This window comes from Eleutherodactylus coqui, chromosome 10, assembly GCF_035609145.1.
Source record: "Eleutherodactylus coqui strain aEleCoq1 chromosome 10, aEleCoq1.hap1, whole genome shotgun sequence".
Lineage (NCBI taxonomy): Eukaryota > Metazoa > Chordata > Amphibia > Anura > Eleutherodactylidae > Eleutherodactylus > Eleutherodactylus coqui.
In genome coordinates, this window is record NC_089846.1 from 107,526,018 (window position 1) to 107,549,620 (window position 23,603).

Below are 23,603 nucleotides of genomic sequence, written 5' to 3' on the forward strand. Positions count from 1 at the left end.
TTCATAACTCATATCAGGATAGAACCTTTGCACGACTAATAATCTTTATTAAGAGATTCTCCATTAATCTAACTTTCGGTGACAGGAAGCCTGCGAGAACTACTCGAGGTGTTAATCCTCACTGGCAGAGGGGGTCAATTAGCATCTACGTGTCACTGCCTTAACTTTATTGCCACCCGCACCAAAGACTTCCTATGGGCACATGTACATCAAAGTCCTGGCAGTTGAGAGGGAGGGAGGGGGGAATTAACTTTTGGTCCACTCAGCTTTCCCAGGGTCCTGAATGGGAAATTGATATGGACAGCTGGGGGGGCACTTTATCAATATCTCTATACCACAGGAATTGCAGTCAGGTTTTAAGCCATTTTCAATTCTGTATCAAAATCTGCAGGTAACCTGCAGATTTTGGTGCAGAATTTACAGTGGCTTTGCTGTGCATCGTGGGTCCTAATTTTGGGCAGTGTGAAAGGTCCCTTGAAGTGCCCATATATCTTCAATAGCTGCCGGTTGAACAATTGTTTGGCTGACAGTTATTCCTCCCAAATCCTTCATACACATTTAAAGGGAAAAAAACATATCGGGCATTGAAATTCAACATGATTTCGGGGGAGAGTTGGGAGGCCCCTATACACAACTGATAGTTGGCCATTCCTGCCAAAAACAGTGGCTTCAACTGAATTTTCTTTATTGTGTATGAGGGCTTTTAGGCCTCAAACCCAAGTGTTTTATGACTCTGTACAACCTTTGAGTTGTAAGGAGCCGTAATACTGTATCCATAGACTTCTGTGGGGTCATACGGATGTCAATTCATAGTCAGATACCTCATGAAAAAGACATTGTGTAATACTTCATCACATGCCAGATTACAGAGGTACTTTCCACTAGAAACATTGCTGAATATGGAGGCAAAGAGTAGGGGGTGCCTGTTGGGTCTATAGTAGAAAGCCTCATGGAATCCATGGCACTAGGCTCTGTTTTGTAAATGGATATAACGAGCTACTGCTACAATGAAAGCTGGCTGCAGCAAGATTCCCTAATCTTCAGCTATGGAAACTGTCATGCAATTAATGCAATATTTATACCTACAGTTATTTAAAGCACAATCTATTATGGAATATAATGGTATTTTGATGGCAATAATTATAACATAATTACTGGTTTAATTGCTGTCACTGTTGGATTGTTCCCTAGCAATGTGTTGCTGTTAAATACAGTTTATAATAAAAGAACAAAAAAGCGCTCCATAGCGCAGGATCAACAGAACACCGGCAAAGAATAAATAGGTAGCATTCACTTTAAGGGTTGCTCTGGCAGTGCAACCCATGTAGAGACGATAATACAGATACAGCCTCTCCAGGGGCAACAGACAATTTGACCCCAGACACACAGAGAGAAGAAGGGGGAAAAAGAGGAGGATTACGGCGCTGCTGCAGAGGAAAGCAACATGTAATGTAGAAAAATCCTTTATTTGGATGACTCGTTTCAGTGCCACAATGGCGCTATCACAAGATCACATATAAGAAACACATAAGAGCAGTTGGCTATTTAAAGTGACAGGGAGCTCGGGAAACTGGGTGCATGTAACGCCAGCAACCTGGAAGTACCGCGTGCTTCATATTAAGAACAGAGAGGTGGGAATAAAAACTAGAGTAAGGGTGGCTACCCACTAATAGTATTATTTGCTGCTATGCGAGAGCGAGTGAAAACACATGATTATAAAAACCAATGATTTTCAATGGTTTCATACTCATTTGTGATTTTTACTCTAAAATCTTGCAGCGCAGAGTAAAAATCTGCAATATTGTTCATTGTTTTCAATGGGGCCAGTGGCAGTAGCGCTAACCCCATTGAAAACATAGAGAGTACATGGCGGACTTCTGCCACAGCTGTGACAACTATGGCAGAGGATTCCTTCATCTCTGCTGGGGTGAAGGAATCCTCTGCCACAGCTGTGGCAGAAGTCCGTGATGCTATCCCATTGCTTTCAATGGGGTCAGCACTGCTGCGGCCCCATTGAAAGCAGTGAGTTGCAGGCAAACCCGGCAGTGATGATTTTTGGGGAAGGGCTTGAAATATAAGCCCTTCTCTGAAAATCATGGCTAGCTGTAAAACAAAAATAAAAAAAAAGATTATACTCATCTAGAAGAGCTGGGCTCTTCTCTCTGGCATGGCAGTCTTCTTCTGTGTTTTGGAGGCCAGGGATTGAAAAATCCCTGCCCACAGAAAGCGCTGGTCTCATTGGCTGAGTGCTCATGCCGAGCCCGGAGAGAAGAACCGGACGGCTCTTCTAGGTGAGTATAGTTTTTTTTTTTTTACAGCTAGGAATGATTTACAGGGAAGGGCTTATATTTCAAGCCCTTCCCCGAAAATAATTGCTGCAGGGTTTACCTGCAACCTACTGCTTTCAATGGGGACACAGCAGTGTCGAACCCATTGAAAGCAACGGGATAGCATCACGGACTTCTATCATAGCTGTCACAGCTGTGGCAGAAGTCCGCAATGTACTCCCTATGTTTTAAATGAGGCTGGCACTGCTGCCGCCGGCCCCATTGAAAACAGTGTGTGATATCGCAGAGTTTTCTCTGCGCTACGAGACACTTGCTCTCGCAGCGCAAGAAAAAATATCACTAGTGAGTAGCCACCCTAAAGGGAATAAATCATTTATATAATTTACTCCAGTCTTTAATCCCTCCTCTTTGTTCTTTATGTGAAGGAGGCGGTACTTCTGGATTGCTGATATACACCCAATTTCGCACGCACCCTGTCACTTTAAATAGCTGACTGCACTTGTGTGTTTTTATGTGGGATCTGATGAAAGCGCTGGTCTGGCGCTGAAATGTGTCATCCAAATAACGGATTTTTCCTCATTCCATTTGGGTTTCCTGTGCAGGAGCGCCATGGTCCTCCCATTTTCCCCCTTCTTCTCTAAATACAGTTTACTCACTATAAATATATTGCACTTTAATATATATATTAGTGAGGAACAGGGCACTAATTTTTCCATAGACGTCTTGTGTGCTGGCCAGTACAAAAACAGCCTATGATATCAGTGCAAAGCAGGTTGGGAAGAACTGTAATAGGAAACCCAACTGGTAAACAAACGGGAGTGAGCCCAGCAAGCAGCGATTGGCATAAGTGGGCCTAAAACTGGTATGGGGAGGCTTCCTGGGAACAAATGTGATGAATTAATACATTTGGTCAAATTGATATTAGTGTCAGAAAACCCCTTTAAGAATACAATTAAAATATTATGTTTTAATTGACCTTTCTGAGACTTGCATTGCAATAATGAGGGTCTGTTTTGTAGTTTCAGTATTTACTGGAGAGAGGAGTTCTGTAGAGGTTCTAGCAACTCAAAGGCAATGGAAGTGAGACCAACTAAAGCTTGGCGCCCCCCTCTAAGAATCCCACAGCAGCAGGATGGTCTGCCACTAAATTCTTTATTGTTTTAGATTTGAGCTTACTTTGGCGTTTAGGAAAGGCGAGAGAGGGGCTACAGCTTGAGCTGTTAGAGAGAGGTGATGGTATGAAGACAGAAATGGATACGGCAACCTGTACTGTATGTTCTATTGTACATGCAAGTTTTAGAAACTGAACGGCGGAAAATGTATGTATACGGCTCGTTGTAGTGGAAGGGGCCAGGGCACATTCTTAGCACAGGGGCCCTTGGCGCTGTATGTTTTTGCCACTGTGTTTAATGTAAATTGTATTACGTTGCTATCATAGCAAATTGTATAATGATACATTTCTAGAAAAGTTAAAGGGGTTGTCTCGCGAAATCAAGTGGGGTTAAGTACTTCTGTATGGCCATATTAATGCACTTTGTAATATACATCGTGCATTAAATATGAGCCATACAGAAGTTATTCACTTACCTGCTCCGTTGCTGGCGTCCCCGTCTCCATGGCTCCGTCTAATTTCGGTGTCTTCTTGCTTTTTTAGACGCGCTTGCGCAGATGGGTCTTCTCCTTCGGCTTGGCTCGGTAGCACCGGCGTTTTGGCTCCGCCCCCTTGTACGCGTAATTGCGTAGCTCCGTCCCCGTCACATGTGCCGATTCCAGCCAATCAGGAGGCTGGAATCGGCACATGTGACGGGGGCGGAGCTACCCGATGACGCGTACAAGGGGCGGAGCCAAAACGCCGGTGCTGCCAAGCCAAGCCGAAGGGAGAAGACCCATCTGCGCAAGCGCGTCTAAAAAAGCAAGAAGACACCGAAATTAGACGGAGCCATGGAGACGGGGACGCCAGCAACGGAGCAGGTAAGTGAATAACTTCTGTATGGCTCATATTTAATGCACGATGTATATTACAAAGTGCATTAATATGGCCATACAGAAGTACTTAACCCCACTTGCTTTCGCGAGACAACCCCTTTAAAGGTGCACGTCTGTACATGTAAACCATACAGAATAGATGTTTTTCTGTGAGATCCAGTTATATTGAAAAGCATAGTTGACTATACTTTTCAATATGGTTCAAAAAGGTTAAACCATTGTATATCAGACAAATGTATGCCAATAGAACACTCTTTCGGTATACTTCTGGACAATAAATTCTTTGGGCACTTTAGAAGTACGCGTGGGAGTGCTTTACCAAGTATATACAGAATGTTGAGCCTGAGCATGGTGTGAACAGAGTCTAGCTGTTAATTGAAGGGGTGTTCCCATCTTGGCCAAATATGGCTCAAATGGGGATCCTGCTGATTTCAAGGTGGCCAGATTGGCGAAGCCAAGCAGTTTCCATAACTCCCATAGAAGTCAATTGAAGTTATGCAAACTGCAAAGCACAGTGAGCTATGCTGTTTCCACATCTCCCAAGTTATTGAAACAGTGTAGTGCAGGGCACTCAGTGATTTCCATCCTCCCAATCACCACCGACCAACGTATTTAGGGTGGCCAGGGGTGGTGGGCTCTTAACTCAGGATATATGTGAGCCCCAAAGGTGAATAAGGTTCCCACTTTCATAAAATTGGCTAATGAGAGATTAGCTGGCTTGTGTGTTGGTCCAAACCATGGTTATGTCTCTTGTATAGGGATATTCTTTTTGTCAAGCTTTATATTTATATACAGGGTCTAGTCAAACTTTTTCTCAATACTGGTGTCCTATATTGAAATAACAGTAGCATACTTGAGTAGACAGGCATGGATGTCTACATGAGGATATGGTGCATGGGCCTCTGAGGGCCCGAGAACATGGAGTTCAATTTTGTGTTGTAAGAGATAGAGAGCAAAACCCAAATGCAAAGTTGAGGAGTAGCATGTAAGAAGCAGAAATCCCTTTATGTGTCTCTCTAATTCCCATAGGACCTTTGCTACGACGGAAGTAAGGAAAGCATAATTGAAGTAGCTTTTCTGCTACAATAGGGGCAGATCATCCACCATTGTCTACAGGAGATTCAGGAACTGGTCCACATTGAGAGTCCTTGGAATAAACACAGGTCCAAGAATGCCTCCATCAGTGTATTGTGCCAGAATGAGCCCACGTCAAGTACGCTTTCCTTTCTTCCGACATAGCATCAATCCCACAGTACTTAGAGAAATGCAGAAAGCGGATTCCTACTTTTTACCTGCTACTCTTCAATTTCACAATTGAGTTTTACTCCCTATCTCTTACAGGGGCCACAATACAAAACTGAAACCCATGTTCCAGGGCCCTCAGAGAACCCATGCACCATACCATTGTGTAGCGCATCCATGCCTTCCTATCCAAGTGCGTTACTGTTATTTCAATGTAAAACCCCAGTATTGAGCTATAGCGCTGGATCCGTCTTTTTTTGACTACACCCTCTATAACAATTAGTCTAAGGCTGCATGTATACAGCAATACTATAGATCCATGCAGCAATCCATCTGCTCTGGGGTCATACTCTACCGCATTGTCGTCTTTATGAGCTTTAAAGCTCAAACATATGAAAGCTTATTTCCACTTTATTTGAAGTAATTATACAAGAACCAGAAATGAGAAAGTTTCATTTCGACAAATAAACCCTCTGCTTTCACTTTCTGCCATCTATTTGAATGACTGTTGTTTGTAAAAGTTGTAAAATTGACTCATTTATTCACACTCTTGTAACAGTTACAATTTATGACCCAATTACACCCAAAGATGTTAAGTTCTAAGAAATTCACCACCCTCCATAGCACGTGGTAATACAGAGACACGTATGTGCATAACCAGCAGATACAATTTATTACGAGATGATAGGTCTGTGCTGCAAAGCGCCAGGGGGACATAAATTCATCCTTGACACTTGTACTCTTTTATGTTGCAAATAATAAGCTACATCATAAACTGTCTGATCTGTGATATTATGAGCGCTGACCTCTGTAGAGACACAGAAATGCAGACCAAGAATTGTGCTGAACACAACAGAACAGATAATATCTCTGATTCAGAGCGAAACACTTTATTGGAAATATTTGTCTGCTTCGTCTTTCCATTGTATAACGCATTTATGCTCTATACTTTAATCTGCGATCGCGATCGATATTTTTACATATACTATTTTCATCTCGGAAAAATCATTCTAGTTCATTTTACCATAATTCAAAGCACGGAAAAATAAAGATCTACTCAAGTCAAGTTCTGAAAGCGAAGATGAGATACCGTGAAGATTTAGGTCAACTTACTTCCATGAGAATCAAGGTGGATAGCCTATGTGATAATCTTAGTAGTAGTCCCATATTATTGTCATGTTATATATTATTGCTCGTGTTTCTGGCCTTCCATTTACTAATAACTGCAATTGAAAGCATGAAGACACGTCCAAGCAATTGGAGGTTGAGCAGCAAGTAGGTGCAAAAAGGATAATTCACATCTGCCGGATATCTTTATTAAATCCACAGAAGAACAACGTTTCGGCTACCCCATGTAGCCTTTGTCAAGTACATGGGGTAGCCGAAACGTTGTTCTTATGTGGAGTTAATAAAGACATCAGGCAGATGGGAATTATCCTTTTTGCACCTATTTGCTGCTCAACCTACAATTGCTTGGACGTGTATGATATAAGATCCAGGGTCAGGATCTTGGACTGAGCGTACATCTTTAACAAGCTTCCCCGATGTGGTGGTGGTGAGTGCTGCTGACGCATCCTGTTTTGCTGAAAGCATGAAACCATATGTTCCATAACATATGAGGATGTTAGTTCTATAATGGCTGAACTAGATGGACATATGCCTTTTTTTGGTCTAACATATCATAGAATGGCAGAGTTGAAAGGGACCTCCAGGGTCATCGGGTGCAACCCCCTGCTCAATGCATGATCACTAAATCATCCCAGACTGATGTCTGTCCAGCCTCTGCTTGAAGACTTCCATTGAAGGAGAACTCAACACCTTCTGTGGCAACCCGTTCCACTCATTGATCCCCCTCACTGTCTAATATCTAATTTGTGTCTCCTCCCTTTCAGTTTCATCCCATTGCTTTTAGTCTTTCCCTGTACAAATGAGAATAGGGCTGATCCCTCTGCAGTGTGACAGCCCTTCAGATACTTGTAGACCACTATTAAGTCTCCTCTCAGCCTTCTTTTTTGCAAGCTAAACATTCCCAGATCCTTTACCCGTTCCTCATAGGACATGATTTGCAGACCGCTCACATTCTATTTTACTATGTTAATGTTGGACAATGCATAGATGCATATAGATATTTTAACATCTACACTATGTTCACAAAAGTATTGGGATACCCACCATCCCTTTGCTGTCAAGCGAAGGGGGATATGCCATTGGGTATAGTGGAGGAAAACCATCACACCACATAACCCTGCCATTATTGGCACCGAAGAGTGCTACACCTTGTCATTACAGGATGCTCGCCATTCCCCGGCTCCGAGGTCTTTATTGGAAGGTGAGAAGCCTTTGAAGCTCACAATAGGTAGGGGCTTTGGCACAACACAGCATCCATCCAGACCTTATTATAGTCATGCTAGCCCCTGAGATCATCGAACACAGCTGTGTCTCGGTTCACCAATGGGTGCATGTAGAGGCAGTGCGGTCTGTATGCAACAGGTTCAACACCCCTCGGCTGAAGCATACTTTACTGTACCTCTTCCACCCGCGGGGCATGTTCATTTGCATATGGCAGACAAACACACCCCGATTTAAAAGGCTATTGAGTCTAATGAGTTCCAGATGTGTTCTTTCTGCAGTGGAATTGTGTAGCGTATTGTGCATCTCCTTGTGTATGGCGTGTGCATTTGTGCATCCACTATAGACTTCTATGGGGACCATTAATATGCAAGTGTGCACAAAATTAGAGCATGCTGCAGTTTTATTTCTTATGCATGTGAAATGCACGTGCAAAATACGAAACTGTATAAGAACCAATTGAAATCAATGGGTTCTATTCTTTGCGTATTGTGCGCGCAAATATGGCTGTGTGACGGGGCCTTAGTGTTTGTGTAGACATTACTTAGTGGGCAAGTGCTGCTGTTCAGACAGAATAAAAAATGTGAACATAAATGTTGTGAAAACCACATAATCCTGTTATTGTGTGTTTATGTTTGCTATGTATTCTTAGAAATGTCAAGGCTAATACCACAATGAGAAAAATAAAAATGCATCTGTGGTGCTCATAGCTCATTAATACTTTCACCTTCAAGCTTTTCTGTTTCCCCGTAGTTCTGTAACTTAGTACACTTTATATGTGGATGCTTTTATTGTTTAGTTCTAGAACATCCATTAAGGGCCTCACATCATGTTATTTGGACCTCAGTGCCCGATGTGAAGGATAAAGTCCCTGTTCTTTCTTAGTTCCCCCTCTACTCCTCCTTAGTCAGACCTCATCTGGAATACTGTGTCCAGTTCTGGGCACCCCAATTTAAAAAAGACATAGACAAACTGGAGCAAATTCAGAGAAGAGCTACCATGATGGTGAGGAGTCTGCAAATAATGTCCTATAACGTAGTGTTAAAGGATCTGGGAATGTTTAGCTTGCAAAAAAGAAGGCTGAGAGGAAACTTAATACCATGTTTCCCCCCCAAAAAAAACCCTGTCTTATATTAATTTTTGCCTCAAGAGAGGCATTAGGTTTTATTTTTGGGGAATGTCTGATGATACTTACCTAGCAGGCGTGGTCTGGATCCTCCTGCTGGTCTCAGACAATCAATGCAGCGGTCAAAGGACCAATCACAGCCATTGCGTTGCTGAGGCAGGATTTATGAATTTGCTGAGCCACGGCATTGATTGGCCAATTCATAAATCCCGCCTCCACAACGCCATGTCTGTGATTGGTTCTCAAGCCCTGCTCAGCCAATCAATGCAGTGCTCAATGATTGGCTGAGCAGTGCTCAAGAACCAATCAGAGCCATTGCTTTCTGGATGTCGGATTTATGAATCCCAGGAAGGGATCTTCTGTCGGCAGCCGAAGACTGATTGAAGCACGCCGGAGCTCCTGAGACCAGCGTTAGGATCCGGACCGTACCTGATGGGTAATGCATTATTTTTTTTTAATGTAATCTAGCTAGGGCTTATTTTCAGGTTAGGGATTATATTCCGAGCCTCCCCAAAAAGCCAGAAAAATCGCGCTAGGGCTTATTTTTGGGGTAAGTCCTAAACACGGTAGCTGTCTACAAATATATGAAAGGCTGTCACAGTGCAGAGAGATCAGCTCTATTCTCATTTGCACAAGGAAAGACTAGAAGCAATGGGATGAAACTGAAAGGGAGGAGATACAAATTAGATATACTGTGTCCAGCTCTGGGCACCCCAATTTAAAAAAGACATCAACAAACTGGAGCAAGTTCAGAGAAGAGCTACCAAGATGGTGAGCAGTCTGCAAATCATGTCCTATGAGGAACGGTTAAAGGATCTGGTAATATTTAGCTTGCAAAAAAGAAGGCTGAGAGGAGATTTAATAGCTATTTACAAATATCTGAAGGGCTGTCACAGTGCAGAGGGATCAGCCCCATTCTCATTTACACAAAGAAAGATGAGAAGCAATGGGATGAAACTGAAAGGGAGGAGAGACAGATTAGATATTAGACAGTGAGGGTGATAAATGAGTGGAACAGGTTGCCACGGGAGGTGGTGAGTTCTCCTTCAATGGAAGTCTTCAAACAGAGGCTGGACAGACATCTGTCTGGGATGATTTAGTAAATCCTGCACTGAGCAGGGGGTTGGACCTGATGACCCTGGAGGTCCCTTCCAACTCTACCATTCTATGATTCTATGAAATAAAGGGGATAACAATGGTAACACTTATGTGAATTTCTCTTGCAATGCTATAACCTTATGCCTTGTTCTGACCAAATATTCAGATGATCCGTGTGACTTAACTTGCAGTGACATCAATGGAACATAAGGTAACAGTGAATTGAAAGTTTCAGGAACGGGGGGAAAGTTGGGCACAGAAAGAAAGAGAGACTACACAAGCCTATCAAGAGTTGTAGGTAAGATGATGATCCTACACTTTAAACATTGATTTATATAAACACAAAAGAGGTTGTTTGGGATGGACCATTTTTTAGCATTGGTCATGAGTAGTCATGGCAATAGAAATAAAGGTAGTAAACATTAATCTCGCAGTGTTTTCTTGGAGTCCCACCCCCCAATGCCTGCAGAAGCATGTAGACTTTGAAGCTGTATCTCCCTTTCTACCCCCCTCTACCTCCCCCCCCCACACACACACTAGCACACTGTGAAAAGGAGCCAAACAACCTACTTATGTGACCTCCAATAGCAAAAAATCTATTAGGTAAAGTGTCTATGTAACATGGTCATGTAACTACCTTTATGGAGCTATGTAAAGCAAGGAGGGATGCCATATGTGTGCACTTTTCGTGTGAACTATAGATTTTAGCTCACATAAAATCCATCGTTCAGCCCCTGAAAGACTGAGCAAACACATTCCATTTGAATGTATTTCGCTCATCTTTCAAAAGACGGCAGGATGTTCTTCCAGCGGCATATTTATACTAGCCGCAATGAAAACAATGGAATGTTTCAGCAGCCGCAAGGAGAACAATGGAATGTGTCGGCAGTCTCTAGGAGAACAATGCAATCTGCCTGCAGCTGTTTGTACAGTTGGGCGTGTGTTTAAACGCACTCCCAACTCAGCAAACAACTCATAGAGGTCCTTTTACATGCAAGTGAAGATGATAAAGTCTTAATGGCCATTAAAGCCATTAACACTTTATGCAAATACATCGCTACATTTTCAATCTTTCAGTCGTTTGAAAGATTATCCTAGCGTGTAAAATGGCCTTAAAGGAGTAAAGCCCTAATTAGCCATCAGATAAAGGTGTGAGAGTAATAGCTAAATAGATGTTAGTTCAGAGGTCTGAAGACTCCTTAATCTCCAGACCACATATTTAAGATATTGTAGCATGCCATAAGTCATTGGGAGAAACTCAGTTTAGAGTATCAAAGATGGTGGTATATGTGTCTATATATGTGTTTCTTCAGACACCTGCCTGATAAAGTAAGTAGTCTTGAAAGCTTGCTAACATCGTTTCTTTTTGTTAACCATTAAAAGCTATCATATCTACAAGTTCATTTTGTTTCTCTTACTGAAAGCAATACAAGGATTCAAAGAATGCCAAAGAGAGAATCCCTATGCCATGCACCACCGCCGTAGGCCCAGCACTTGGCAAAACTACTGTTAAAAAAGAGCAGATGTAAGTTGAAGAATTATTCACTTTATAGGGAGTAAACAATTATTACATCTCCAGTGCAGCAACTGCATGCAGAATCCATAAAGATGCATAAGTATTTAATTTCAAAAGGGTCAAAAATATGGAGACAGAGAATCGGTTTTGATGACATTGATTTATGACTTTATTCTTGAGTCATAATTCATAGTCAAATGCCTAGGGAGGGGAATTTATCTAATCTGCCACTTTTGTGTGTAGTGCTTGGAATTTGAAGTAATCTAACATTAATGTCTGATGCCTTCACTTTTTTCTTTTTTCTTCTTGTTGAAACTTCAGTTACACCATCCCCGCTATAAGCCTTTATATTAGAGCCCAATGCTTATATGTGCTTTATTCAAAACAATTACTCTCAGTGTTACTTCTGTGGTTACCTACAGCAAATTCAGACAAATATAAATGACACTTCATTGAACATAAAAAAAAAACATAGCGAAAGTTCAGATTATGCTCACAATGGGTAATTTTATACCAGTTTTCAACTATAGAATTTTACTACCCCGTTTTCCCAAAAATAAGACCTACACAGAAAATAAGACCTAGCATGATTTTTAAATAGTGTCCAGGCAGCTATACATGTAAAAAAAGAAATATTTTGGAGCAAAAATTAATATAAGACCCTGTCTTATTTTTGGGGAAACACTGTAGGGAAGCTATACATTCAGTGATATAGGGGAATTGGAACTATCCCATTGTGGTACCCGTGACACACTTCATGTAGTAGGCCTAATATAATTGAAGTGGTGGGTAAGCACATTTTGTTTGGTGGACTTCATGTGTTTTTGGTGGTGGGCTTAATAAATTTAATAGTGAGCTGGATGTATCTTTCATGGTGGAGTTAATACATTTTGCATAGTGGGCACAATACATTGGGGCAGATTTACTATTGAAAATTTGTCAATTTTCTGGTGCAAATTGTGCCAGAAAACTGTCTTAAATGGTTTGTACCACAGTTATTATGTGCTTTTGGACTTTTTTTTTACAACTCGTCTGACAAAGGGGCATGGTTTCTTGGAAAGGGGGTGTGGCCTAAATGTGCCAAATTATCCAGAATAAGCTACTGCTAAATCTGATGCATTTTAAGTCCGTCTAGTCTAAGTTTGAGCTGTCTATTAGACAGTATTAGAACATCTGCCCCACAGTGTGTTATTGGCTTGTTTATTATCATGATACGGATTGGTATTTTTGCATTTTTGGAGCCATTTTTACATTTTTCTTTCTAGAAACAACATGCAAACACCACATGCATCCTTTTTACATGATTTTCAATAGTAAAGAGTTCAGGAATTTTAAAAGCACAGGTTCAGGAGTTCCGAAACCTGTTTTAATAAAACATACATAAACCATCACAAAAAAAAAACATGTTTCCAAATATGTGGCTGTGCTAGTTTTTTGGTTCATTAATGTTGTGGCTCTATAGCCCTATCCACTTATGTAAACAGAGCATTTTGCATAGATAGATAAATAAATATTCTAAGTTTAGAGGGGTAGTCCTATTTATACCTGTTTTGCTGCAAGAAGGAGACAGCTCCATACATTGTGCAGTGGCCCAGGCTGGGACTGCAGCCTATTGAAGTGAATGGAACTCAACCTACAGTACCAACCCGGAAAACTGTGTAATGTATGAAGCTATCTGCTTTGTGCAGCAAGATAGCTAGAAGTGGGACAACCCCTTTAAGTAGGTTCTGTCATTTAAACAAACTTTGCCAAAATGTAAGGCATTAAATTAGTTTTAAAAAAATGTTTTTACCACTCAGAACTAAAGGGGTTAAACCAGAATTACAGGTTATCCTCCATCCACGGGATAGAAAATAACTTTCTGATCAGTGGGGGTCTCAACGTTGAAACCCCCACCCATTCTGAGAACGGGGATCCCATGTCCACCTGTTCTTGTCACTGCAGTGATGCTTATTCTACCCGCACTGATGTCACTGTGAATGTAGAGCTGGCCGAGTATATGTAGTTGGCACTCCATTCATTTTAATAGCGCTGATGGAAATACCCAAGTGTTTGCCGCTTGGCTATCTCCGCAGTCCCATTGACAATGAATGCGTGACCGGCCAGCATTTCATTCAGTCTCTTCCTCACTGCTAGAAGTGTAATAAGCCTGCAGTTAGGAAGACGGGGTACTCAGGACTCCCCCGGATCAATGGAGGTCTCAACGGTGATAGAGGATAACTTAATTCTGGTACAAGTCCTTTAATAAAGGACAATAAAGTGGTGATTGTCTCCCGGCAACACAATACTGAAAGGCTATTCAGTGCGCCACTTCAGCATGACAAAGGGCTAACAGTTATAGCCTGAAACTCCGCTGTCACCTTGGTGCTTTCCGAGGTTGAAAAGAAATTAAATCGCCACTTTATTGTATAAAAAAAATCGAGTGCCGTCCTACAGTTGAAGAATCTATATAATCCAACCTGGTGGCGAGACAGGCTCTTTAAGGCTCGCACCATCTACATACCCTGTGGAGAACGTGCTGCTGTCACTCGCTGGAAAGAGTAAATAAAATACATAAAAGTCAACAACTTTAATCTAAGTGTGATGACACTAAGAAATGTGTACGAAGCGCAGTGTAAAAGTCAACAATTCCCTATAGATATTAGATCGATAGAATTATTGAAAAACTTTTTTAACCCCTTAATAACCAGCCCATGTTGTGCCATAAGTCATTGACACAGTCATATGAAGGCTTTTTAAAGACAAGTTCTACTTGGCAGCACTCTGGGCTATAACTTTTATTACATTTTGGGGGAAGATGGAAACAATGTCTAGAAATTACGCCATTGTTGTTGGGTTTTGTTTTTACAGCATGCACTATTCGGCAAAAATAGCAGGATAATGTTGTCATCTGGATCAGCACGATTACTGCAATACCAAGTTTATATAGATTTTTATTTTTTTACTACTTTAGCACAATAAAAATATGTTTTTAAAGAAAAACAATTGAATCTGCATCACTGCACTATAAGGCTGGGTTCACACAGGGTGGATTTGCCGCGGCAATTCCGCGCGGAATTTTGCCGCGGCAAATCCGCCCGCGGCCACTAATCTCGGGATTAGCCAGCCATGTGGACGAGATTTCTCAGAAATCTCGTCCACACGGGACGGCCAATCCGCTGCGGTAAGTCCGGCTGCGGCCGCGGCAGCCGCGGTTTCAGAATATGCAGCATGCCCATTCTTTTTTTCTTTCCGCCGCGGCCACGTTCTCCTTTATGGGAGCGCTGGCCGCGGTGGAAAAGCGAGCGGCTGGGCCGCTTCAAAGCCGCCGCGGGTTTTTCCGCGGCTGTTCTCCCGTCGGAAATCTCGCGGTTTCGGCTGCGGCCAAACCGCGGGATTTCCGACAGGAATCCGCCCCGTGTGACCCCAGGCTAAGACATAAAACATTTTGATTTTTTCGGCAATGGAGCTATGTGTGGGTCTTTTTTTTTTTTGCAAGAAGAGTTGTTTTCATTGGAACCATTTTCAGCTACATGTGACTTTTTGATTGCTATTATTACATTTTAGGGAGTCAAACAAAAGAAAAATATTCTCATTGTTTGGGTCTTTATGAACAGGGTAGTAGCTAATTTGTTTTGCTTTTTTACAATGTTTTGGTATTTTTAAAATTTAAAACAGGTATTTTTGTGGGAAAAATGTGAATTTTTTTTAAACTGGATATTTCCTAAAATTAAACTTTCTTGAACTTTTTTTAGTGCTATTTTTTAGTCCCTGAAAGGGGACTTGAGAGGTGATTGTTCGATCCCAAGAATAGTACACTGCATTACTGATGTAATGCATTCTACTAAGGCTATGAAAATTACAGAGTCTGTGCAAGGCGGGGTCTAATAGGCTGAGTTACATGTCCGGCCAGGAGGCCTTTGTTAGGCTTCCGGCTGCCATGGGAACTTATGTGTACCTTGTGATTCCACTGCTGCAGTTGCTATTGATTGTGTCATGTAAGGAGTTAAACTGCTAGTATCTCAGGTTTCTCCATTCCTGGCTGTTAGAGCAGGACCCTGGCTGTCAGTAGTCAACTAAGCCACCACCTTCAAAAGATGTATGTGCAGGTATGAAGCCCATTAGTGACTGCCGTAAAAAGGTGTATTGGCTGTCACTAATGGGTTAAACAAGCATCAAGTGAATATGTGAAACTATAAAAACTGCATGAAAAGAAATACAACATCACATCATTTGCCAAGGATTATAGTTTCCCTTTAAAAACTCTCAAAGTCAATTCACAATGTAGAACCACCAGACGATTCCTGTTTCGCAATTACAGTACATGAAACAAATTGGTTCTTCCCACACAGCAAGAACACAGCAGAAGGATTGTAATTTATTACAGCAAGGTAGTAATATGACAGAGACAAAGCCTTACCCTTAAGCGTCTTTCAAAAGAGGAGATATTGCCTTTGTTCTGCTCCTTACGTTGTCGCCACTCAATGAGATTCGGGCTGTGCTCCCCGGGAAGCGAGATGTTACATTTACCCAGAGTAGGACTGACCACTCCTGCTAATATGTGCGGTTCTGCATTCAGGCTGATTTCCATCCCACTGGCAAAGGTGACCCGTAGAGAGCCGTCAGGGTTAACGCGATAGATGTTAATATTGTTTTCTGCCAATAAATAAAAACAACGTAAATGTTGATGACCATTCAAATTTATCATATATATATATATATATATATATATATAATGAATCATTATAGTAGAGAAAATCCCCAGCACTCGGATCACTTTGTATCACTTTGATCACTGCATAGCGCATATACATCACGGTATACGTCACTTACGTCCGTTTGTAGCCGCCCTTAGGTTGGGTGCACTTGGGGGCCGAATAGCAGCAGGATGTCCCTAAGGGGCATCTCATCCACTTTGCTGCTACTGTAATTTCTGCATGGAAATTCTGTGGCAAATCCTCCCCATTTAGATTCCCCCCTATAACAAGACCATCACTGATGATGTGCAGGCAACTTGTCCTTTGTCTTTCCTGTTTCCTTTTTACCACTGACCATTCCATGTAGCATCTCTCTTTGCAGCGAATTCGCTCTCATCATGAGTCCAAAGTAAGCGAGTCTCTGTCTCATGATCTTGCCTTCCAGAGACACCTTTGGGTTGCTACGGCCAGGACAGTCTTGTTGGTGATCTTAACTGTCCAGGGGATTCGTAGATGTTTTCACCAACACCGCAGCTTGAAAGCATCAATTTTTCTTCTGTGTGCTGTCCTCAATGTGCACATCTGACAGCCATGTGTTGGAATTCGGAAAATGATACCTGTGAGTAACCTTTATTTGAAGGTGACTAAGACATCCTTGCTAGAGATGAGCGAGCATACTCGCTAAGGGCAATTACTCGATCGAGCATTGCCCTTAGCGAGTACCTGCCTGCTCGGAAGAAAAGGTTTGGCTGTCGGCGCGGGTGAGAGGTGAGTTGCGGCAGTGAGCATGGGGTAGCAGGGGGGAGAGAGGGAGAGAGAGATCTGCTCTCCCCCGACGCTCCCCGCCAGCTGCCGGCAGCCGAGCCTTTTCTTCCGAGCGGGCAGGCACTCGCTAAGGGCAATGCTCGATCAAGTAATTGCCCTTAGCGAGTATGCTCGCTCATCTCTAATCCTTGCACTTCCATATTGGGTCTATGCTCGCCATGGCCGTAAGCCCCAGTGCTAATCAACATTTTATTTCACCTGTCGAGCTGCCACTAGACCTAGGTGATGTTCAGGTGAAGTCCCATCTTCTCAATTCCTTATTTTAGTTTCAGGATCAGCATCTTCATATGAATTGCTGTCTATGCTACTAGGGTTATATTCAGTAGCAGAGACAGCAATTAATCAGTAATCCTAGTTTTTCAATCTATTTTCAATCCAATATCCTGATCATTTAAGTCCAGTCGCTTCATGATCACTTCTGCATAGAGGTTGAAAAGAAAAGAAGAGATAATGCATCCTTGTCTTGTGCCCTTTTTGATCTTGAACCATTCTGTATCCCCATATCTGGTTCTCATGGTGGCTTTTTGAATGCTGTAGAGGGACCTAATCAACGGGATCAGCTATGCTGGTACTCCTAGCTCCTTCAGTGCTTTCCAAAGCTTATCATGCTCACTGCAGTCGAAACCTTGGTGTGATCAGTGAAAAATAGGTAGAGTTTCTTTTGATACTCTCTTGCTTTTTCCATGATCCACCTCAGGTTTGTGATGTGGTCAAAGTTCCCTCTACCCTTACGAAATCCAGCTTGAACATCATAAAGTTCCTGGTCAAGGATATTGCCCATGTGCTTCCGAATGAATTTCAGAAGCACCTTACTGGCACGCGGAATCAGAGTGATTGTTCTATAGTTTCCACAGTCCTTGACATTGCCCTTCTTTGGCAGTGGGATGAAAACTGATCTTTTTCAGTCTTTTGGCTATGTGCAGGTTCTCCAGATCGTCCGGCTTAGTGTTGTCAGTGCAGCTCTTGGGACTGGTTGGAGCAATTCTGCAGGGATTCCATCGATGCCCGGTGCTTTGCTGTTTGGCAGCTGTATCAACGTCCACTCCACTTCACTTTCCAAAGGGTCTGGCTCCAAATTCTCTTGGCCTCCATGTTCCTCTGGGTGGTCACTGCTAGCACCAGCATATAGCTCTACTGTTTATTTTTTCCATCTCTTCTTGATGTCCTGCTAGTTGCTGTTTTCATTCCTGTCACGGCTGTTTGGCGGCTGAAGAAAGACTTCTTCACCTGTTTCACAGTGGCAAATAATTCCCTAATGCGATCCTTTCTATAGGCCAATTCAAGGCTCATGCATCAGGCATTCAAGAAGTTGTTTTGTCTTTTCTGGCTTCTCTTTGGAATTTGGCATTGAGTCCCTTTACCTTGTCCAGCCTTCCCTTAGCCGCTCTTCCTTTATCAGCAATCAGGAGGGTGGTTGCAGATAGCCAGCTCCCACTGTGAACTGGCTTCTTGTACGACATGTATTCTTAAGTGATTTCAGTGATGTTTCCCTTTATTTCTGCTCACAGTTCATTTGGGTACCCATTTTCCTGCTCAAGCAAGTCAAACCTGTTCCTCACCTCGACTGTGTATTGTGCAGGGATCTTGTTGACATCAAATTTCATCTGTATGGCCGGGTGCTTGAGCTTGCATAGTCTGACCCTGACTTTGGCTACAAGGAGTTGGTGTTCAGACCCACAGTCTGCTCCTGGCAGTGTTTTTGCAGAGGAAATTGAACCTTTCCATTTTTTACTGGCAGAAGATATAGTCCATTTGGTTGCGCTGCTGCCCATTTTGGAATGTCCAAGTGTAGCGGTGCCGTTTCAGTTGGGTAAAGAAGTGTTGGTGATTCTAAGCTCATTTTCCTGGCAGAACTGCACAAGGCAGTCCCCAGTATCATTCCTCTCCCCTAGGCCGTGTTTGCCGACCACTCCTGCATCCTCTCCTTCTCCAACTTTGGCATTGAAATCACCCATGATAATGTCCTTTCTTGGGGTTTTTGTTGAATGCACTTTGGACCTAGGCATGGGAGTCCTTAATGTCCTGCTCTGCTGCTGTTGGTGCATAGACTTGGATGATGGTCACTTTCAGAGATTTTCTTTTGATATGGATGAATAAGATATGCCATTGAGACAAACAAAAAGATCCCACGATGCATAGAGACCCCCAAATACAACAATGATAGGGTCATGTCCATTATAACACATAGCCTATATTTAATTCTCTTTGTATATTTGCTTTATAGGATAATATAAAAATTAAAATATGAAGAGTAAAACATGGAGTATATGAAGAAATACGAAGTAAAGTTAACTAAATATGGAATAAAGTGCGGACCAAACAATGGGTATTTCATGTCTCGTATTCTCCTGTGTGTCAGTCCTTACTGATAAAGTCCTGCAGTCTACTAAATATCAGGCACCGGACCTGGGATCAATGTCAGAGCTCATCTCTTGTTAACACTCATGGCTATTGTTGCCTTGTTTCTGTTACCTTGCTTTAGAGCAAACACAGTGCTTGTTGCTGATATATTAGTGGTGGTGATAACATTTTCCTTGCTTGAAGTGTCAAGCTCGACCCGGGTGGATTTTTCCATATCGCTGTGGAAACTGCTGACTTCTCCAGTTGGAAAGGTTGCATTTGTTAAATGTCCTTCAGGGTCATACCTTAAAATAGAAAAAGAAAACACACATAATATATTAGTTTGGTAATGGTGTCCAAGGTTTCATTTACAGGCGTTTATTAGATAACAAAATTCAATGAGATCACTGCGACAGATAAGCGGGATTCACACAGCACTGGAAATAGTCATTAATAAGTGGTGCAGATAGAAAGATAATTGGAAACCTTAATAACACAGTTTATGTGAGGGTACAAACAGAAAAATCATTGATGTAGTGTACTTTAATTATCTGGATGTCAGGGGCGTAGCTAAAGTCTCAGGGACCCAAGTGTAAAACTAAGGGTCCCCACCTCACTGTTACCGCACTTGATGACTACTGGCCATGGTCAGCTCGAAGCTTTCTGCAACATCATTGGGTCTCCTAGGTGGCCCAACCATGCGACACTAGCAACCAGGGATGTCGTTAAAGTCTGAAAAGATTAGGGGCATGAGCTCCAAAACCCACCAGCCTCCTCCTCCACCAGTAAAAAAATAAATACATATATCTATCTATCTCTCTATCTATCTATCTCCTATCTATCTATTTTTATAGCTATCTATCTATCTCGTATCTATATCTATCTATCTCGTATCTATATCTATATATCTCATATCTATCTATCTATCTATCTATCTATTTCATATCTATCTCATATCTGTCTATCTATCTATCTATCTATCTATCTATCTATCTATCTATCTATCTATCTATCTAATATCTATCTATCTATCTATCTATCTATCTATCTATCTATCTATCTATCTATCTATCTATCTATCTATCTATCTATCATACATCATATCTACAAGACAACCCTTTATAACAGTGGGCTTAGTTAGATACAGCAGTTAAGCTTTAGGGCCTCAGATATATAATGCAGTCACCTTATAATAATCAGATACCAGATCTACACTGTGATAGTGATTACAAAGTGATTACTTTACACTGAATGACTGTCGGGACCAAAAGCACATGATAGCTGTCCCAATGATTATTGCTCCTGCACTTTCAGGCCTTAGTCAGACGGGCGTTTTTTTCGCGCGATTTGCGCATCGCATGTCGAATGCGCAAATCGCGTGACCGGCGGCGAAAAATCGCGGGAAAAATCTGCACCTAGCCGCGTTAATCGTCGCAGCAAAACGCCCGTCTGACCGGAGAAAAATCGCCGTGCGCATCAAAATGCGCATGAAACTTAGACTGACCGGGGAAAAAAATGATTTTGGTGCGCACATAAAACGCAGAACGCAGATAGGCGCGATCTGCGAATCGTCGTGTCCTATAATTTTTCGCATATCCGCATAAAAAGCGGACATGTGACCGATACCATAGTGAACCATTGGTTCTATATATGCGCAAATCGCATGCGCATGCGCAAATCGCGCGAAAAAACGCCCGTCTGACTAAGGCCTTACACAGCAGCAATAGTAGTTCAGTGTATGGAGGTGGAGCAATCTGGAGATCTCCTCTGGCTGTCTACCTCCGTTCACTGTGAACAGGCAGTTCAAAGATGAACAACTACCTGTTAACACTGAGAGCGAGTTACTCACTAGGTATTTAGTTTTAGTTAGCCGAAACAAAGTGGCGAGTGACTACTGAGCAACTTCTTGTTCATTACCTAGTGGAGTCCTACATTTACACAAGACAGCTATCACTGAAAATCGCTCATTGGAGAGATTTCTTTTGGCCAATAGTTATCCTGTGAAAAGCTGCCTCTATCTCCAGTGATCACAAGTGACATCTATTCTTGTGCATTATTATTTTCCAAATCAGTATTCAGCTCAAAGTTTTGCCGCAAAACTCAAAACATACAGCCTGCAGTCATCTGTACCTATACCCATGCCTAAGCCACACAGCCTGAGGTCATCTGTACCTGTACCTGTGCCTAAGCCACACAGCCTGAGGTCATCTGTACCTGTACCTGTGCCTAAGCCACACAGCCTGAGGTCATCTGTACCTGTACCTGTGCCTAAGCCACACAGCCTGAGGTCATCTGTACCTGTACCTGTGCCTAAGCCACACAGCCTGAGGTCATCTGTACCTGTACCAATACATAAACCATACAGCCTTCAGTCATCTGTACCTGTACCTGTGCCTAAGCCACACAGCCTGAGGTCATCTGCACCTGTACCTGTGCCTAAGCCCCACAGCCTGAGGTCATCTGTACCTGTACCTGTGCCTAAGCCACACAGCCTGAGGTCATCTGTACCTGTACCTGTGCCTAAGCCACACAGCCTGAGGTCATCTGTACCTGTACCCATGCCTAAGCCACACAGCCTGAGGTCATCTGTACCTGTACCTGTGCCTAAGCCACACAGCCTGAGGTCATCTGTACCTGTACCTGTGCCTAAGCCACACAGCCTGAGGTCATCTGTACCTGTACCTGTGCCTAAGCCACACAGCCTGAGGTCATCTGTACCTGTACCTGTGCCTAAGCCACACAGCCTGAGGTCATCTGTACCTGTACCAATACATAAACCATACAGCCTTCAGTCATCTGCACTCACACTCATGCCTAAACTATATAGCCTGCAGTCATCTGTACCGGTACCCGTACATGAACCATACAGCATGACGTCATCTGTACCTTTACCTAAACCATGTAGCCTGTAGTCTTATTGTACTGTCCCAGAACAACATCCTGGACCCCTCCATAATTGTCATACATGTCTGTCTTATGTAGATGCACTGTGCAAAGCTGTCATGTCTATTTTCAGTATGTGTGTTGTATAGCTGCAGCATCTGAAGGGTTAACTCCCCTAAAATCATTGCTTGTCAGATCTATCTGCTGCTTAATGTATCTTTCCTACTGTGTCATATGGTACAAGAGAGGTGATAAAAGTGAGTGTCAGAGAGCGGGAGTGGTTGTTGATGATCTTCCATCTTCCCATGCTATTGGAGGACCCAAAGTGATGCAGGGAAGCACCTTCAGTTTTCCTGTATTGAAAATGGAGAAGAAGGAGACGCTCCGTAGGAGGAGCTGAGGATCTTCCCTCTTCCCTGATCCGTTGGAGAAACTGCAGGGGTGCAGAGAGACATCTCTGGTTTCCCCGCGTCTAATATGGAGGAGACGGAGAGACAGCCTTACTGCATATGAAATGCATGAGAGAACGAGTGAGTCGATAAAAATCCCCCGGAGAGAGAGCAAGGCCCCCAAGTAATTCTGTATAAAAAGACCCATTGTAACAGGTACCCGTTCACATTGTGGCAGTTATTTTCCCCGTGTGGCCGTCCACCAATAGGATCCCCACACAGAAGTACGTGATCTTAACACCCACGCAGAGAATATGTGGGGTGCATTTAAAATAAGTCTTCTTCTATGTAATGTTGTCTTGCCAGAGAGTATGTGGAGAGGATCTTGTCTTGCTGCCTTCTACGGAATATATTTTGTGTCCAGGACCGGTGACATATAAATAATGTGGACTATAGGGCAGTATTGTTCCTGTGTAATTGTTCCTCCCAACCTCTGGGCTTCTGCCTATAACTACTGCCGTCAATGTCCCGAGGACCCGAGGTACGACACACTTGTCCAGTGTTTGTTAATCCACCGTGTATAAATGCTGGTGTGTGGAACGGTGGCGTCACAAACTGACAGCTACTACCCCCCTCATCATTAGGACTACTGGCCCTATCCTTTGCTGTGGTAACTCCCTCGGGGACCAGGAGTTGGTAAGTGCCCCCGTGACAAGTCCACGCACCATACCCTCCCAGCTCCAGTCGCATGCGTGGCTAGAAAGCCATTTCCCTGAAGTAATACTATAGCACTGGAGTCAATTACATTGGCTCCTCCTCTCTTTTATACCCTAGGCGTTTTTGCAAGGTTGGCGTCTCTCTCAGGACATTACAATATCACCTATG

General features: G+C 42.8%; 1 protein-coding gene across 1 annotated transcript in view; it reads right to left on the bottom strand.

Annotated features, from left to right (window-relative positions):
* The window catches only part of TENM1 (teneurin transmembrane protein 1), a 616,814-nt gene that overhangs the window by 13,368 nt on the left and 579,843 nt on the right, over positions 1 to 23,603 (bottom strand). Inside the window, exons 27-28 of the mRNA XM_066581697.1 lie at positions 19,579 to 19,751; positions 16,005 to 16,240 (exon numbers count right to left, since the gene is read on the bottom strand). Coding sequence (XP_066437794.1) covers positions 16,005 to 16,240; positions 19,579 to 19,751 — 409 coding nt within the window. The remainder of the gene's footprint in view (positions 1 to 16,004; positions 16,241 to 19,578; positions 19,752 to 23,603) is intronic.